The following is a 19,448-nucleotide window of genomic DNA, read 5'->3' on the forward strand; positions in this document are numbered from 1 at the left end:
CATTTTCATAGTTAAAGAAATAAGCATACTTTTACCTTATCCCAGAAATCAACCAAAGCTGTGAAGTCCCATTTCTTAGAATATGCCACATTATATTTCAAAATAGCATCCTATGGAAAAAGCATAAACAAAACTTCATGACACAGTCAAGTAATTTATTTATGAATAACCTTTCTTCTTTATGAACTACTTCCAGTAAATTTCTTAACCAGCATTAACCTTCCTCTTACCATTAGCTACTCCACATCAGTAGCTATGAACAAACAGAATACACACTAATTATTATCCACTTAAGAAAAATGAGATTAGAGGGGCGCCTGGGTGGCTCAGTCGGTTGAGCGTCCGACTTCGGCTCGGGTCATGATCTCAGGGTTTGTGAGTTCGAGCCCCACATCAGGCTCTGTGCTGACAGCTCAGAGCCTGGAGCCTTCTTCGGATTCTGTGTCTCATTCTCTTTGCCTCTCCACAATTTGTGCTCTGTCTCTGTCTCTCAAAAATAAATAAATGTAAAAAAAAAAAATTTAAAAGAAATGACAGCAAAGGTTCTTTAAAAAAAAAAAATGCGATTAGAAACGTCAAGTAATAGGAAAAAAAAAAATCCAAACTCTTAACGTTTACATTATAAACAGAAATGATACACTCTCAGTGGACAAAAATTGGATCTTGGAGATAAAAAAATTTAAATATTATAATGATTGTTGGCTATCAATAGGGTTACACTATACATGCCAATATATAATGTACTTGTAGTATTAAAATTTCATGGGAAGAGTACTTTCTGGGAGAGATGGCAATAATGAAATAAAGATTGAGAAACACTGCCCTAAGGCATAAAATTGGTTTTTTGCCTTTATTATCAGCTATTTTTTTTTTAATTTTTTTTTTTCCCCAACGTTTATTTATTTTGGGGACAGAGAGAGACAGAGCATGAACGGGGGAGGGGCAGAGAGAGAGGGAGACACAGAATCGGAAACAGGCTCCAGGCTCTGAGCCATCAGCCCAGAGCCCGACGCGGAGCTCGAACTCACGGACCACGAGATCGTGACCTGGCTGAAGTCGGACGCTTAACCGACTGCGCCACCCAGGCGCCCCTATCAGCTATTTTTTATAAGCTACATATAAATGGTTATCTTCCCCCAGCAGTTCATATAAATTACTTATTTATGTAGTGAAAAGTCAAAATAGCACGCCATCTACTGGTGTAACATTTAACTGAATAGGCAGTACTTTTTTCTTGTTACCAGCAATAAAAACAAAACAGGTCCCAAAAGGAGTCGCTTATGCCACCAACCAGAGACAAAACTTAATTAGTTTCAGCCTCTCCCACAAATGGAATCTTAAACCAGTCAATGAGAAATCAGATGGTCAGAACTAGTTAATCAGCCTGACAGAACTCTGCCATCCCCTACAGGAAGGTGACGACCACAACCACTCTATTTTTTCCTAATATAACTTCCTTGCTCCCACTCACTTCTGCCTATAAAAGTCTTTCATTTCCTACAGCTTCTTAGAGTGTCTTTCCATCTGCTATATAAGATACTGCTTAATTCATAAATCATTGAATAAAAGCCAGTAAGATCTTTAAAACTTACTCCGATGAATTTTATTTAACACCAGAGTGGGGTATGCATAAGACAATCCAGTAGTCATGCAGAAAGAACTATTATAGTGGATGCAGGAACAGCACAAGGATTGAAAATCTGCATGTAACTTCTGACTCCCTCCAAAATTTACCTACACTAATAGCCTGTTGTTGATCCGAGCCTTAGTGATAACATAGTTAACATGTTTTGCATGTTATATGTATTATATACTATATTCTGACAATCAAGTAAGCTAGAGAAAAAAACATTATTAAGAAAATTATAAGGAAAAGAAAATACATTTACAGTACTGTATTATCAAAACAATCTACACGGGAGACTGGTACAGTTCAAACCTGTGTTGCTTGAGGGTCAACTGTATTTACAATTATATTTTATCTCATCCTTTTAAATTTCTACTTTGGTTATATTTTATAATGTACATATTATATTAACAAAATAATAAACATGTAGAATTTATAAACAACTATTTGTATTTATAGTACACACCCCCAATTTTGTTTTACTGAAGGTGTATGTAAGTTTGAAAAATAGTTACATTATTATAAATCTTCTAAATTTCCTCAGAAGTTACTGTTTTTCTTAAAGTTTTTTTTCTTAACATTTATTTATTATTGAGAGACAGAGCATGAGCATGGGAAGGGCAGAGAGAGGAGACACAGACTCTCCAGGTTCCAGGCTCTGAGCTGTCAGCACAGAGCCCGACGCGGGGCTCAAACTCACAAACTGCAAGATCATGACCTGAGCCAAAGTTGGACGCTCAACCAGCTGAGCCACCCAGGCGCCCCCATAAGTAACTGTTTTTAAAAATGAATACTCGGGGCGCCTGGGTGGCGCAGTCGGTTAAGCGTCCGACTTCAGCCAGGTCACGATCTCGCAGTCCGTGAGTTCGAGCCCCGCGTCGGGCTCTGGGCTGATGGCTCAGATCCTGGAGCCTGTTTCCGATTCTGTGTCTCCCTCTCTCTGACCCTCCCCCGTTCATGCTCTGTCTCTCTCTGTCCCAAAAATAAATAAACGTTGAAAAAAAAATTAAAAAAAAAAAAAAATGAATACTCTGCCAAAGAGTTTCCTGAAAAATATTTCATGCCATATAAACAATCACCAAGCATCCAGATTAAAAAGTGAGTCAACAATGCATATTATTACTTGGATTCAGGGGATATCCAAGTTCCTTCAAAAAGGAAAAGCGTCAATCATAAAATAGTATGGTAAGAAAAAGCTTTTATTTTTCTCACAGCCACGATATAAAATTTTCCATTAAGAGAAAATTTTAAGGATTTTTTCTAATCACTGGTATCTGACTTCAGAACCTCATACAAGGTATTAAATAGCAAAGTCTATTATTAATAGAGATTAAAAGGACAAACAACACATGTACTGCAACAAACTGTTGACATACTCAACAACATGGATGAATCTTGAAAGTTTTCATTCTGAGTGAAAGAAGCCAGAAATACTAGCATATGTACTATGTGATTCCATTATGTAAAATATAAACTAATCTCCAGTAAAAAAAGAAAAAAGAAAAAGGCAGATCAATACTGCCTGAGGACAGTTCAGAAAGAGGAATCAACTGTAAAGGGATTAGAGGAATCTTCGGAGGTGACAGAAATGTTCTGTATCTTGATTAGGGTGGGGGCTTGACGAGTATGTGCGGATGTCAAATGTCATCAAATTACATACTTTAAAAGCATGCATTTTCTTTTATGTAAATGATTCTTCAAAGTTAGTAAGAAAAAACATTTTACACTCTAAAATTCATACTCTAATTCTTTTATGGGATTTATAATTAGCAATAACTCTTGACTAATATTTACTTTTACTTTAGTCTTCAAGTCTCAAAAGGAGTCTACCACAAGGTCTCCTATTAAAAACTGGATGCTATTCTGTATTCTCAGCTATCACCTATTGAGGTTTCTTTTAATTTATAATTCATAATAAGCATAATTAAAGCACGGACAGGTCCATTCTTTGTAAATCATCAGACACATCATTTATAGAAATATTACTGTGTAAACTAATTTTTAAGGAGACAATTCTTTTAAAAATTGTTAACATTTCTAACCTCCCTTAACTCAATATCAAATAAAAGTGGCAAAAAGATTATTATACTCAGTAAGAGAGACTTAATGTTCCTCCCTCCATAGTGTTCTTTCAGCAAAGAAAACAATTACCATAAGCAGATAGAAGAAAATCTCAATGGATTACTCTGTTCTGGTGAATCTACCATAAACTAAACAAGAAAAGGAAATTCAGAGTAAAGCAGTTACCCCTTCCTAAAGTAATCATTGGCACACTAAGGAATTGCTAAAGAGGTGAGCAGACAAGGTAATTTAGAACACTATGATTATTCTGCGTTCATGCTTAAAAGAAAAAATATGAAATTTTAAATAATGCTGTTTCTAAGGCCGTAAGGAGCTAACACAGTGTTTCTCAAATGGAGTATAGATAGTACTCTGAGGTGGTCTGCTTCTGTTTTTGTGAGTTTATAATTGTGGTTTTAAGGACAAAAGGACAAAGGACAAAAGACACGGTAGAAACGATGGCTGGTGCTTTAAACTGATAAAAATGGTGAAAATTTTGAGCCATCCTGAGATAAACTGTAGTTCAGGACTGTCAAATTAGAAAGAACCTGGACTACAATGCTCACTATCATATTTATTTGCAAGCTGATGTTCTCCATACAGATCCCATCTTTGTATCTACCAACATCCACCAATTGTTTGTGATTAGTAAGTAGTAAAAACAAAATGAAGAATTTTTTCTTTCACAGTATTTTTAATTTTTTTTTTTACATTTATTTATTTTTGAGAGACAAAGACAGAGCACAAGTTGGGGAGGGGCAGAGAGAGGAGACACAGAATCCAGAGCAGGCTCCAGGCTCCGAGCTGTCAGCACAGAACCCGACGCAGGGTTTGACTTCACAAACTGTGAGATCGTGACCTGAGCCAAAGTCAGACACTTAACTGACTGAGCCACCCAGGCACCCCTCTTTATATGGTATTTTTAAAAGTCTCTCAGCATACTATTTTGAGGTTCACATCAGCGGTTAAAAACTTTTGTGCAAAAAGGGAATACTGAATACAAACTGTTTTCATTATGACAACGAACATAACTCAAGTGATGGTTCATGATGCTTAAAATGGAAAAAAATCAACTAATATAGCTCTAACTGTAAGTATAGTTTATATTTAGTTTCATGTTTGTACATATGCAGTTAACATTATTCTAAAAATAAATCAACAGATCCTGGCACTCCCTGATAATTTCTTCCGTTTAAAAGAAGTACATTACAAGATTGAGAAACACTATCCATAACGAATGAAATTTTCAAAATACATTATGGTACAACATACCAATGTTTTTCAATATAGAGAAAAAATAGGAGCTATAGAGACATATGGAACGTTTAAGAACAACTTGTTAAGTATAAATGGAAAAACAGTGTAAAACTTAAGAATCTTGGGGAGCCTGCGTGGCTCAGTTAAGCATCCGACTTCAGCTCAGGTCATGTTCTCACAGCTCGTGAGTTCGAGCCCCGCATTGGACTCTGTGCTGACAGCTCAGAGCCTGGAGCCTGCTTCAGATTCTGTCTCTCCCTCTCTCTTTGACCCTCCCCTGCTCACACTCTGTCTCTGTCTCTGTCTCTGTCTCTGTCTCAAAAATAAACACCCATTAAAAAAAAAAAAAAAACTGGGTGGCGCAGTCGGTTAAGCGTCCGACTTCAGCCAGGTCACGATCTCGCGGTCTGCGAGTTCGAGCCCCGCGTCGGGCTCTGGGCTGATGGCTCAGAGCCTGGAGACTGTTTCCGATTCTGTGTCTCCCTCTCTCTGCCCCACCCCCGTTCATGCACTGTCTCTCTCTGTCCCAAAAATAAATAAACGTTGAAAAAAAAAAATTTAAAAAAAAAAAAAAAAACTTAAAAAAAACACTGAGAAACTGTGCACAACAAACTAAGTCTCTCAAAGAAAATGAAACCCATTTTCACACAAGTATAGAAAAATCTGTTATGGTTTATAGTTATAAAAACTTTAAAAGTTTACATGGCTATAGTGCCAAAAAACATACTCACTCATATTTTAGATATTAGAAAAATAATCTAATAGTTGCCCTTATACTCTTAAGTGAAATATTGAAAAAAAAATAAAAAATGAATGATTGCCAAAATGTAAGATTAATAAATAATCAGACTGCTAGAAGCTATATTAACAGCAATACAAAACAGAATGTTTAATGTATACTTTAATCATTAGGAAACTCAGTTCCCCTTGGGCAAATACAGCTGAAGTCATAATTCTTCCCTGATTTACTTTTAAAGACATTTCAGAAACATGATAATTCTAAAAAATAAAAGAGAAGCTTGGTCGGAAGGAAATTGGATGGGGAATCAAGAAACAAAGGTCTTATTCCTGGTTCTCCAAATTATTCTGTGTGGCTCCAGGCAAGTCATTTACAACTCTCAATTCTTCTACTCATTTCCTGGTGATGGAATGGAAACCAAGAATGTCTCTTAAGAAAGTTCCTCAGGAAACAAGCATTTTGCATACCAATAATGCTGTTACCTGAGTCTCTTAAAGATCAGAAAATGTCTTGGAGGGAAATACAGGGCCCATCTCAAAGAATGACAAACATGAAGCAAGAAGAGCAAAAACAACTACCTTCAGGTTTTGGGGTCGTGTAAATTTGTTGAGAAGTGCAGTCTGAATGAGCTCCCACCGGCTCCCTGCAGTTCGCTCACCATTCTTTAAGGAAAAGGAAAAACAGATTAAATTATCTGTTGGATCACAGAATCAGCACTCAAATAAGCACACACTAAACTGATTTTCAAAGACTAAAAGAACATCTGTTCTGTACTTACCTCATCTTCCACAGGGTACAAGTTTTGTTCTGAACAAGGCATCTTAACATGCTTATTGTCCCACAAATCTTTAAAATGTGTTGGAAAAGGTTTAGGAACTTCTCCTGCTCGCAAAAGGTCTACCTGAAAGAGAGGGAAACAAGAAAACTCTAAGTGCATAAAAACTAGGTGTATATTGCACAAAACAACCCAAAGAAAGCAGCCAAAGCAAATGCTATGAAATACAAACCAGCTCCCAGGCAAGAAATCTCAGAAGCCTTCTTCAGCTGTTCCTACTCCTTATCTTCATTTGATCAGCTTCCAAATCATCATGTTTGGTCATTCTAGCTCTACCCCTTCTAGGTCCCTGGTCCTCATTATTGCTTACCTTCTAGGCCCCCATAACTCCAACTGCTCCCAGACACATTCATCCCCCATTAAGCCCTCATCCCCACTTGGGAACATTATCTTTCTAAAGTATTCCCAGGCTTCTAATCCTACAATGGCTCCCCTCTATGATTCCAAATGAAGTCCCCAGTTTTTAACATCCCCTCTTACCCATACACTATCTGGTTAAACATCTATCATGACCTTCAACGCTCAGCTCAATTTTCATTTTCTTTAAGAAGTTTTCAAAACTTTTTAAGGACAGTTTACTCCCTCTTGTTTTATTAGATCATTACCATACCAGATCACACCTGTTTTTCCTTCTCCCACTAGACTATAAACTTCTTGAGAATAATAACCATATTAACTGTGGATTCGGAATATTTATGATAGAACCTGACTTATGTGTTTCTGTAAGCATACGTATAGAAATATATACATATGTAAATACACATGTATGTGTACACATACACATATGCTGCTTATAATAAGCATTAAGTAAACATTTGAGAAATGCGATATTTGAAACATGAAAAATTACACATTTTGCCTATTCTGGACACTTCATATAAATGGAATTATACAACATATAGCCTTTTGTGTCTGGCCTCTTTGGCTTGATGTAATGTGTTCAAGGTTCATCCATGTTGTAGCATGAATTAGTACTTCACTGCAAATAATCAAACCATCACAGTAATATAAAATTTGAACTGTAATCTGTTATGAGCGAAAGGTTCGTGGTATATGAGAATCTATTTCAGACAATTCCAACTTACCGGTGAGCTTAGAGAAGGTTTCCTTGGGGTGCCTAGGTGGTTCAGTCAGTTAAGCATCTGACTCTTCGTGTTGGCTCAAGTCATGACCTCACAGTTTGTGAGTTCAAGGCCTATGTCAAGCCCTTTGCACTGACAGTGCGAAGCCAGCTTGGCATTCTCTCTCTCTACCTCTCTTCTGTGCCCTCAACTCATGCTGTATCTGTCTCCCTCAAAATAAATAAACTTGAAAAAAAAATACTAATAAACTCATCAAAAAAAAAAAAAGACTTCCTTGAGGAAATGGCAATTGAGCTGAACTTCAAAGGATAAAAAGAACTAGGAAAAAGAAGAAAGGAAGACTGTTCCTCAAAAAGGGAACAGCTTATAGAAAGGAAGACTATCCAATAAGCACTCAAGAGAAATAAAGTTGTGGGAGAAGACCACCCAGAGAGAGAGAAGAAAACAGGACCTATGGAAAAGCCTTGAGGAGCTCTAACAATATTTAACACATATGCCAGAAAAACTAAAGGAATATAATAAATGGCTAAGGAGACAGAAAGAAAACTAGGATTATATGTTATCATAGAAGCCAAAGAACAAGAATAGTCAGAAGAAAGAATTGTCAAGAGTCAATAATTATGCTAAAAGTATTTTCAACTCCAGATGAAGTCCCCGAAGGTGACTTTGTAAAGATATCCCATGTAATCAGAGGTGACAAAACAGGTACCAGTCCAGCTCCACAGACAGGGGAACATATCATATACATGAAAGTATGCTTTGTGTGTGGGCATCTGTATGTGCATATGTGTGTGTATATGTGTTTGTGTGCCTGCATGTGTGTTTATCATGTCTTTAAAGATAATCAAGCACCAAATGTCATGTCCCTGCAATTTCAGACTGCCTTTTTTTTTAAAATTTTTTTTTAACGTTTATTATTGAGAGACAGAGAGACACAGAGCATGAGCAGGGGAGAGGGAGAGGGAGACACAGAATCCGAAGCAGGCTTCAGGCTCTTGAGCTATCAGCAAAGCCCCTGACATGGGGCTCGAACTCTCAAATCGCAAGATCATGACCTGAGCTGAAGTCAGACGCCCAACCGACTGAGCCACCCAGGCGCCCCCCCCCTTTTTTTTAATGTTTATTTATTTTGAGAGAGAGAGCACGCATTCAAACATGTGCTAGAGTGGGAAAGGGGCATAGAGAGAAGGAGAGAGAGAATCCCAAACAGTCTCAGAGCTGAGGCTCGATTTCACAAACCACAAGATCATAACCTGAACTGAAATCAAGAGTTGGATGCTTGGCCGCCTGAGCCAACCAGGCGCTTCCAGCCTGCCTTACATTTCTAATGGTAAATATCAGCTTTACTTTACTACTTTAAATTTCATAACTATTAATATCTGGCATCTTGGAAATGAAACTTGGGCTGTTTATTTAATAACTATTAATTACATATATATCATATTACCATATTCAAAAAAAGAATCTAGAAGTTAATCCACCAAAACTCTGAAACAGGACTGAGACTTGGATTTTGAGTTATATACTATCACATGAGACGTGCATCTTTTTTTTACAATGACCTTGTACTACTTTTATAATAAAAATAAAGATTTTAAAGATTCTAAACATTCAAACATTATTGGATATCTAAAAATAAACAGTAATTACAGAGATTAAAAAATGACAGTATAGGATAATTTGGGTTTTCTTTATGGGCAGTGGTATAAAGAAAGGCAGTAAAGTCAAAATATCACTTACCTCCCCAATCTCTTCTCCAAATTTTCCACCAGTAACATCTTGTCAGTCACTCGGCTTTTTCTTAATTTTACCTGCATTTTCCCTCTTCACCCATATTTAAGAATTCACCATATCCTATCAATTTTACCTCAAAACAAAGCAACCAACTATTTTCTTTTTTATTTCCACATTACCCTATCTCAATGATTTTCAAACTTTCTTAAATAGCAGAACTCTTTTTCCCCCTAAGAAATCTGACATTAATTCATTATATTTAAATCAAATAAAACTATTATAACTTTTATAATAACTTTTACTTATGCTAGCATCAATACATGAAATTGAGACTAAGAAATACAAAACTTGAAATTGAAAGCTAGGGATCACAGCTAAAGCTTGTATCAACCTACTACTCAATTTACACTTAAATCTCTCTCAGTATTGGGAATGCAAGCTGGTACAGCCACTCTGGAAAACAGTATGGAGGTTCCTCAAAAAACTAAAAATAGAACTACCCTACAACCCAGCAATTGCACTACTAGGCATTTATCCACGGGATACAGGTGTGCTGTTTCGAAGGGACACATGCACCCCCATGTTTATAGCAGCACTATCCACAATAGCCAAAGTATGGAAAGAGCCCAAATGTCCATCGATAGATGAATGGATAAAGAAGATGTGGTATATATATACAATGGAGTTATTACTTGGCAATCAAAAAGAATGAAATCTTGCCATTTGCAACTACATGGATGGAATTGGAGGGTATTATACGAAGTGAAATTAGTCAGAGAAAGACACATATCATATGACTTCACTCATATGAGGACTTTAAGAGACAAAACAGATGAACATAAGGAAAGGGAAACAAAAATAATATATAAACAGGGAGGGGTACAAAACATAAGAGAATCATAAATATGGAGAACATACTGAGGGTTACTGGAGGGGTTGTAGGACGGGGGATGGGCTAAATGGGTAAGAGGCACTAAGGAATCTACTCCTGAAATCAGTGTTGCACTATATGCTAATTTGGATGTAAATTTTAAAAAATAAAAAATAAAGTTAAAAAGAAAGAAAGAAAGAAAATCTCTTTCACAGTATTAAGAAAATTCTATTCACTAACCTAAATAGTTTCAAATGGTAATTTTTTTGTTAAAATATTGTTGTTTTTTGTTAAAATATATAAAGCATTTTCAAGTTTGAGTGTGTTTGTTTGTCCTTTTATTACAGGTTTTTCAGTTAAAAATATAATTTAGAAAACACATGTTGTGTCAAATTTCCTAAAAACCCCTGAGCCACTTTAACGCAGCACAATTTGATAATTACAGTCCCCTTCCTTTTTGTTTCTTACCTGCTAACTTTCTGTAGCTTCTTTTTTGAAGAAACAACTTCATTGAGGTAGATACAGTTTACCGATTTTAAGAGCTCTTAACATCCCTTATCTGTTTCCAATGGATCCTCACTTCCATCTTCCTTACACACAGCTGTGTGATTAATCCTGCTACGTGTGCACAGACCTTTTATCAATTTCCAATACCTACAGACTCAAGTCCAATTCCTGGCACTTGAACACCTCTATGATATGGACCCAATCCACTTTTCAAGTCTTATCTTCCACCATTCCCCATCCAAACTCTAAGCTCTAACAAACCAATTATTTTCAATGTCTAAAACAAATAGTTTTTCAACCACACAGAGCTGTTTGGTTTTTTTTTTTTATTTTTATTTTTGAGAGAGAGAGAAAGAGAGGAGGGGCAGATAGAGAGGGAGACACAGAACATGAAGCAGGCTCCAGGTTCTGAGCTGTCAGCACAGAGCCTGATGCTAGGCTCGAACTCACAAACTGCAAGATCATAACCTGAAGTGAAGTTGGGTCCTTAACTAACTGAGCCACCCAGGATCCCCACTACATAGCCCTTTTTTATAAAGGCTATGTATCTGTCTTGGAATTCTCTTGACTTACTAACTCCCCCTCAGAAATGTCTGGTCATCTTTTAGAGCTCAGTTCAAACTCCACAACCTGTTCAATGTTACTTCCACCTATAACCATGAAAAAGAATTCTATACTTCAAAATATCTAATCACATCTAGACTAAGTTGTATAATAGCAGAGATTTTTTAGGTAGTTCCTGTGAAATCTAATATAGAGACTAAAAAGTGAGATGACTATTTAAAACGACCCAATGAGTGACAGAAATCTAAAACTGGATTATAATGATGGTTGCCTAACTCAGTAAATTACCTAAGTATCACTGAAATGAGTGAGCACTTAAAATGGGTAAATTGTATCTACCTCAATAAAGTTGTTTTTTCAAAAAAGAAGCTACAGAAAGTAAAAAGAGGATACCAGGGACTCGTGAGAAATGGAAAATTATTGTTTAGCAGGTACAGTTTCTGTGTGGGATAATAAAAAATTTCTGGAAATGAATACTGGTAATAATTGTACAACATTGTGAATGTACCTAATGCCATGAAATGGACACTAAAAATGGCTAAAAGGGTAAACTGTATATTATGTATATTTAACCACAATTTTAATTTTTTTTTTTTTTTTACTTTTGAGAGTGAGACAGGACGTGAGTGGGGGAGGGGCAGAGAAAGAGGGAGACACAGAATCTGAAACAGGCTCCAGGCTCTGAGCTGTCAGCACAGTCAGACGTGGGGCTCAAACCCACAAACCGAGAGATGACGACCTGAGCCGAAGTCGGGAGCTTAACCGACTGAGCCACCCAGGTGCCCCTAACGACAATTCTTAAAAATGAGGTTGGTTTTAGACATGTTGAGTTCGAGACACCTCTGGAATAGTGATGGTGATGCCTAGAATAATCTAGAGCTCAGAAAAGAGGGCAAAACTAGAAAATGATTTGAGGATACTGAACCATACACAATTTTGAACTTTAGGGACTAACCCATTACAGATTAACCCACTACCTAACAAATAGTGGATGCTCAACAAATACTGTCAATTGAATTTAAAACAAAAAGAAAGAAAAGAATCCAGTGACTTTAAAAAAAAAAATACTGAAAAAGTCAATTGCCTTATGACCTGACAACAATTCATCTTATGGATGTATTAAGTACTGCATTAAGAAAGCTATTGTTGGGGCGCCTGGGTGGCTCAGTGGGTTGGGCGTCTGACTTCGGCTCAGGTCATGATCTCGCGGTCCGTGAGTTTGAGCCCCGCGTCAGGGTCTGTGCTGACAGCTCAGAGCCTGGACCCTGTTTCAGATTCTGTGTCTCCCTCTCTCTCTGACCTTCCTCCATTCATGCTCTGTCTCTCTCTGTCTCAAAAATGAATAAACGTTAAAAAATTAAAAAAAAAAAAAAAAGAAAGCTACTGTTATATTTCTCCAATCTATAGACTTCTTGGTACTTTGTGCAGAAAAAAGAAACAGTTTCTGTGCCTTGGGCCTGTTTTTCACATTAATAAATACTGCAATAAATGAAGACTAAAGAGTCTTCTCTCCTTATAGGTAAGAGAAAATACCTACCCGAATAGTTACTGTATGATTAGCAGATGGTCTTAAGAGAGGCAGCCGGTTCCCACACCGAGGCATTCTTCTCATATCCTCAATAGGAGTTCCAAGCCATTTCTTATCTGGAGAAAGGTGAGGTGGAATGTATTTAGGTATCTTCCTTTCTGTCCTTTGATGCTTGATTTCACATTGTTCTTTTCTAAGGTCAAAACAAACGTATTCAGTCACAAATCTGCCTATTTAAATTTCCTTAGGTACACAAGTATAAAACTTACCCAGAATGTTATTGTTTAAAACGTCCCAGACTTACTATCTCTCCTTGGTATTTACAATCAAAAGAAAAATTAATAAAACATGGTAAAACTGAAAAGCTTATTTTCAAGTCTATGGAAGCAATTTATTTTTAAATTTTTTTTCAATGTTTATTTTTTTGAGAGAGAGAGACAGAGCACAAGCAGGGGAGGGGCAGAGAGAGAGGGAGACACAGAATCTGAAGCAGGCTCCAGGCTTTGAGCTGTCAGCACAGAGCCCAACGCGGGGCTGAAACTCATGAACCATGAGATCATGCCTTGAGTCAAAGTCGGCTCCTTAATTGACTGAGCCACCCAGGCACCCCACAAATTTCTGAACACATAAAATCACCTTCCAAAAAAAACCAGACCATGTAAGAATACGAGCACTGCCAAATGAGGCATGGTTCACAGTGTCAGCTACTTCTCAGGTCTCTAGACAACAATTTTCAACAAAGTGAGCTTATTGTGGCACATGTGATAGAAAATATCACAAATTATGGAGATTAAGATTCCAAATGGAATAACTGCAAAAATGTAAGCTTTGTAATCAGACAGACTCAGCTTTAAATCTCAGCATTACTACCCACAAGTTATAATTTCAGTGAATTCTCTAATTCAAATCTCAGTTTTCTCATTTATGAAGTACAACATCACCTGCCTGCACATCAGAGCATTAGAGAAGAAAATGCAGTATTAATGGCCTAGAAAAATGGCTAAACAGAAGCTACTATCAACCTCATATTTTTAAATTCTGATTATCCCCACAAATTTCAGAAGGAAGATCATGAAACTAAAAAAGTCCAATTAACAATATTTATTTACTTCTTGTTTTCTGTCCCTGATCTTTTTGAATCTAGGTTTAAATTTAGCATTAACATAGGGTATCTGGGAGGCTCAGATGGTTAAGCGTCCAACTTTGCCTCAGGTCATGATCTCATGGTTTTTGAATTTGAGCCCCACATTAGGCTCTGTGCTGACAGCTCAGAGCCTGGAGCCTGCTTCAGATTCTGTGTCTCCCTTTCTCTCTGCCTCTCCCCTGTTCCCAACTCTATCTCTCCAAAATAAACATTTTTTAAAAATTACACATTTATCGTAAAGTTAAAAAGAAACCAACTATTTCTTTGCTTCAATCTAAACCATAACTCTGTTAAACCCCCTTACAAAATTATAAAATGTATTACACTATTGGAGACACTCTTGTGGAAAAAAATTACCTTTTGTCATCTACTTTAGGCAGTCTCATGAAATGATCTGTGATTTTAGTATCCTTTTTTCCATGTTGCTTGGAATTCCTGCATTCTACATTTAGGCTAGAAATACTTCCAGATGGTTTGGCATTTAAATCATTCATTCCACTGCGAGTCTCTCCTCCTTCAAATTGAAAATGTAATTGAATTTCACCTCCTTTAGAAGAGGACTGTTTCCTCAATTCAGTGTCGGCTTCTCTTGCTTGGAACCTTGAAGGTTTACCAGCTGTTTGGGAGGAATTGCTATCTTCTTGCTCATCAAAACCTGGACTTGTCTCTTCATCTGCCTCTGAGTCCTGACAACTATTTTTGGAATTATCTACATCCATTGGTGACTCGGGTTCACTTTCTTTCTCAAATGGAGGAGAATTTCCTAAGCTACTCTCCTGTCTACTCAATTTGTTGGCATTTTTCAGTCCACTACCAGCATCTTCAGAGCCGATGTCTGACAAGGGACTCTCTGGCACCACATCTATCTCTTCCGGCTGACAACCTGCACAGTCTTCTACAGGATGGCAAGACTTGCTGCACTTCTGGTGGCTTCTGGCTTCTCTGGCCTGTTCATCTTCTGTGGTCTGCTTTGCATTTGCAAACTTTACAGGTGTCAAAAATTGCTGATTATCTCTACTCTCCTCACTATCTGTGTCACTGTGATCATCGTTTCGGGGTGACTGATCGTTAGCATTACTGAACTGCTCTGGTATCAGAGTTACTGTCGAAGGTTCACTTTCCAAAAGCCGCTCTGTATGTTTCCCTTCATTTTGCCACTTACACATAGTTGCAGTCTGATGCTGGTTCAAATATTGTGTACTTTTTTCAACAGGTGATTTATCAAGACTTAGTTGAGAAACATTTTCTAATTTTTCCACATTATGTTGATAAAAGTTATCTTTTTGTACAGAACTCATCATGGATTCCAGTCTTGTATTATTGTTTTCTTTACTGTGCAAACTACAACAGAATAGAAAGAACTAATGAGGCAATAGAACTTGTGATACAATAGAAAGAACTTATAAAAAAATCACTTATCCAACCACACAACCACACTACCACTACCATAGTAATAATTAGACTACTTGTGATTACCTAAACACAGAACATGCTCTTTCATGACTCCATCACTTGGTACATATGCCTGTAAAGCCCTTTTCCCAACTCATGCCTGGGAAACACCTGCTCTTCCTTTAAATGTTAAACTGGACTCACCTCCTGGCAGGCCTTCCTGCAAAGGTGAAGCTGATTGTCCTATATACTAACTACCACTGTTCTGTTTATATAAGACAGTCAAGTCTTATTTATCACACTATGTAATGATCGTGTGTTTTTGAGTATGCCACCACCACTATACTCTATCTTAGAAACAGAGACTATTCCTCTTTCATCTTTGTATTTCAAGTATATAGGACAGTCCCTGATACATTAGACTCTAAAACACTATTATTTGTAATCTGAAAGAATGAATAAAGGTAAAGAAAAGTGGGATCAAGTGAGGAGAAAAAGCATGAAGCAAGATAAAACATTCATGTATCATGTTATTCATTTCTCTGTATAGGCATGTTTCTATACCTTTCTGCTTCAGCTGTCTTGATTCCTTTAGTGTCCATCCAACTGGTAATAGTCTTTTGTTTGAAAACTGTAAAAAAAAAAAAAAAAAAAGACACACACACACACAGACACACACACACACACACACACCAAAACAATTATGTATATGCATACATGCCCTCAAAGAGAAAATACCTATAGTAGCATTTATACACATAAGCCATTGTGTTAGGTTCTGTGGGTTAAACAGAGATTAATCATTCCTGCCACACTCAAGTAATGGGAGACAAGACAGAAATATTATATAAATGCATCTGGCATAGAGTAGTAAGCAACATGCCCCTAAAAGAGCTGGTATGGACTAATGGGTGAGAATTCAGGCTCTGTAATCGACCGACTTGGATTCAAATCCTAATGCTCCCATTGTATTCCTAAGCAACTTTGTGAGGAATCATTTTTCTGTGTCTCAGATTCCTTATTTGTAAACATGCAAATTAACAGTACCTCTCCTGGGGTTATTATGAGGTTTATTTTATTTTATTTTATTTTATTTATTTTTGGGACAGAGAGAGACAGAGCATGAATGGGGGAGGGGCAGAGAGAGAGGGAGACACAGAATCGGAAACAGGCTCCAGGCTCCGAGCCATCAGCCCAGAGCCCGACGCGGGGCTCGAACTCACGGACCGCGAGATCATGACCTGGCTGAAGTCGGACGCTTAACCGACTGCGCCACCCAGGTGCCCCAATTATGAGGTTTAAATGAAATAGCATGCAAGGTGTTTAAGGCACAAACTGGTATACGATCAATAAATAGTTCTTAACTAACTTAAGTTAGTTCTTAACTACCTTAGTATCAAATGAGATTAAAAGGAATTAAAGTATTTCTGAGAAAAGACTTTAGGGAACTAGAATAGGTAGAACAGTCTGATAAATAGGGGTTGAATTGTGCCTTGAAGAATAAACGTAGTCACAAAGGGAAATCATAAACAAAGGCATCAATGGCAAGGAAAAATAAAGAACTTAAAAAGAAATCAACACAAAATAGGATAGAAAAGTCAGCTACCACAAAGAGGTATGAAAAAGTTACACTCAGAGCTGTAATTCCAGAATTCAAATCTAAGAGGCTCTCAGTCATGCATGATAGATAGCCTGGAGCGCAAATCTGAAGGGGCAAGAAGGAAGACCCTATTGATAGAAACCAGCAAGGAAGCTATTGGTGTTAAATCAGAGGTTCCCAAATCATCTGAATCATTAACGGGCTGATAATTAATGGATCCCAGGGCTAGACCCCAGGCCTACCGAATCAATCTATATATATGAGGATGGAGTCAACAAAGGAAGCTAGAATCTACATTTTTTTCAAAAAGTGACTCAGATAATCAGCAACTAGGTTGGAGAACTAATGGTCAAAGGCCAAAACTAGTCCTTGTGAGAATAGAGAATAAAAGTTGAGAAATGAGAGTCATTACAGACTTCATAATGATAGAAGTTAAAGGTGACACTGAGCTTTAAGTTTGAGAGACTTAAAAGATAGTTACAGCATTAAGTAAAAATGTAGGAAATATAAGACAACTGGATTTAGGGGAAAATATGATTTGGTCAAATGTGAACATACTAAATTTGAGATGCTGAAGAGCTGACTAGATAGAAACGACCAGCAGACAATAGCAAAGGTAGAAGTGATTACTCAGTTGAAGAAATGCAACACAAATAAATGTAAACCACAGTTTACATAAGCATTAGAAATAAGCATGCTTTCAAAATTAATTAAACTATGGATTAAATGTATGTAATATTTTAGTATAATAAGATATAAAATCTTAAACATTCTCAACTATTCCCCAAACTGCAATGTAAGAATCTAGGCACCTTAAGTCATAGACTCATTTTTATTTGCTTAGGTCTTCTCAAATACCATAATGTGAGCAAAACAGATGTTGTCCTAAATATATGAACATATACAGCTTTATCACTATATTTGAGTCCCATATAATTCATTCCCTACATAAAATACTAACATTCTAACTAAAATTCTTCGATTAGCATTTTAAAAAGTTTCTATCACAAAAAGTATTATATTTGATATTCCTTATTAAATACCACTATTTTAGTGCTTTTATTAAGTTAGCACTTCTACAGAAAATCAGGCTTCAGACAAAAAATTGGTTTCAATCAGAAGAGGATGAACAACTTGATTCTGAGACTTCTTCTGTAGTTCCATCTTTCTCTATTTAATTTCATTATATCAAACACAAGTATAGAAAATCCTCAAATTACAAACCAGCAGAGAGCCAAAACTTCGCTTTTTGAGTCTGTGTAGAATTTAAAACACCTTTTGGGGCCCCTGGGTGACTCAGTCAATTAAGCATCTAACTCTTGATTTTGGCTCAGGTCATGATCTCATGGTTTGTGAGACCAAGCCCCGTGTAGGGTTCTGCGCTGACAGAACAGAGCCTGCTTGGGGTTCTCTCCTTCTCTCACGTGCTCTCTTTCTCTCTCAAAATAAATAAATATTTAAAAAATAAAACATCTTTCTCCATAAATATAAGGATTAAATGGTATGCAATAGCTAGGTTCCTATAATAGACATAAACACAAAGCCGAGCACTATAAAGGCAAGTCTAGAGAACCGAAAGACTGCATACATCATTTCATAAGAAACTATGAAGTGTTCTCCTACAGCTCTGACATGAGAATGTATTCTCTCTCCAGTTTTAAGTTTCCTAGTATAAACAAACTGAGGGTTGATGGGGGGTGGGAGGGAAGGGAGGGCGGGTGATGGGTATTGGGGAGGGCACCTTTTGGGGTGAGCACTGGGTGTTGTATGGAAACCAATTTGACAATAAATTTCATATATTGAAAAAATAAAAAATAAAAAAATAGTTTCCTAGTATAATTCCTAAAGCCTGAGAACAGGATAAAAGAGGAGCAAGAGGTGAAGAACCACTATTTCCTGATAATAAAACATTCCTTAGTCCTTCTGAGAGCCCTATTTCTCTTTCCAATACCACTACTCTAGCTTCCAAAGGTTTCTTTTGCAAAATTTCACAGGACTGCTTCAGAGTTTTACCCATTATTACCAAAATGAGCATAAAATTATGCTTCCCACATTACCTGGGAACTTCTTTCTTTTTACTAGAAATAATCACAGCAAGCAAAAAGGAGGGTAAAAGAGGTGATGAAAAAGATAAAAGATCTGGAGTCAAGATCTTGGACTGAGATCTTTGCTCAGTCACTTAACTGGTACTTTACTTCTTTGGGTTTCACTTCTACTTCCTCACCTATAAAATAGGATTAACAGGGGCGCCTGGGTGGCGCAGTCGGTTAAGCGTCCGACTTCAGCCAGGTCACGATCTCGAGGTCCGTGAGTTCGAGCCCCGCGTCGGGCTCTGGGCTGATGGCTCAGAGCCTGGAGCCTGTTTCCGATTCTGTGTCTCCCTCTCTCTCTGCCCCTCCCCCGTTCATGCTCTGTCTCTCTCTGTCTCAAAAATAAATAAACGTTGAAAAAAAAAATAGGATTAACAATAAATATGTACTTCAAGGCTTATGTAGAACAATGAGAGA

The 19,448-nt window shown here is 37.2% G+C and overlaps 1 protein-coding gene across 7 annotated transcripts in view; it reads right to left on the minus strand.

Annotated features, from left to right (window-relative positions):
• PARG (poly(ADP-ribose) glycohydrolase) overlaps positions 1-19,448 on the minus strand; it is a 135,795-nt gene that overhangs the window by 112,532 nt on the left and 3,815 nt on the right. For 5 of the 7 annotated variants that reach the window (XM_040485732.1, XM_040485731.1, XM_040485734.1 and 2 more), the window contains exons 2-7: positions 15,906-15,972; positions 14,307-15,290; positions 12,815-12,998; positions 6,463-6,585; positions 6,263-6,346; positions 36-110 (exon numbers count right to left, since the gene is read on the minus strand). In XM_040485732.1, the coding sequence (XP_040341666.1) occupies positions 36-110; positions 6,263-6,346; positions 6,463-6,585; positions 12,815-12,998; positions 14,307-15,290; positions 15,906-15,972 (1,517 nt within the window). The remainder of the gene's footprint in view (positions 1-35; positions 111-6,262; positions 6,347-6,462; positions 6,586-12,814; positions 12,999-14,306; positions 15,291-15,905; positions 15,973-19,448) is intronic. The other 2 variants (XM_040485736.1, XM_040485735.1) reach the window with 1 other exon arrangement.

This window comes from Herpailurus yagouaroundi, unplaced genomic scaffold (genome assembly GCF_014898765.1).
Source record: "Herpailurus yagouaroundi ecotype Mexico unplaced genomic scaffold, PumYag 163, whole genome shotgun sequence".
Taxonomy (NCBI): Eukaryota; Metazoa; Chordata; class Mammalia; order Carnivora; family Felidae; genus Herpailurus; species Herpailurus yagouaroundi.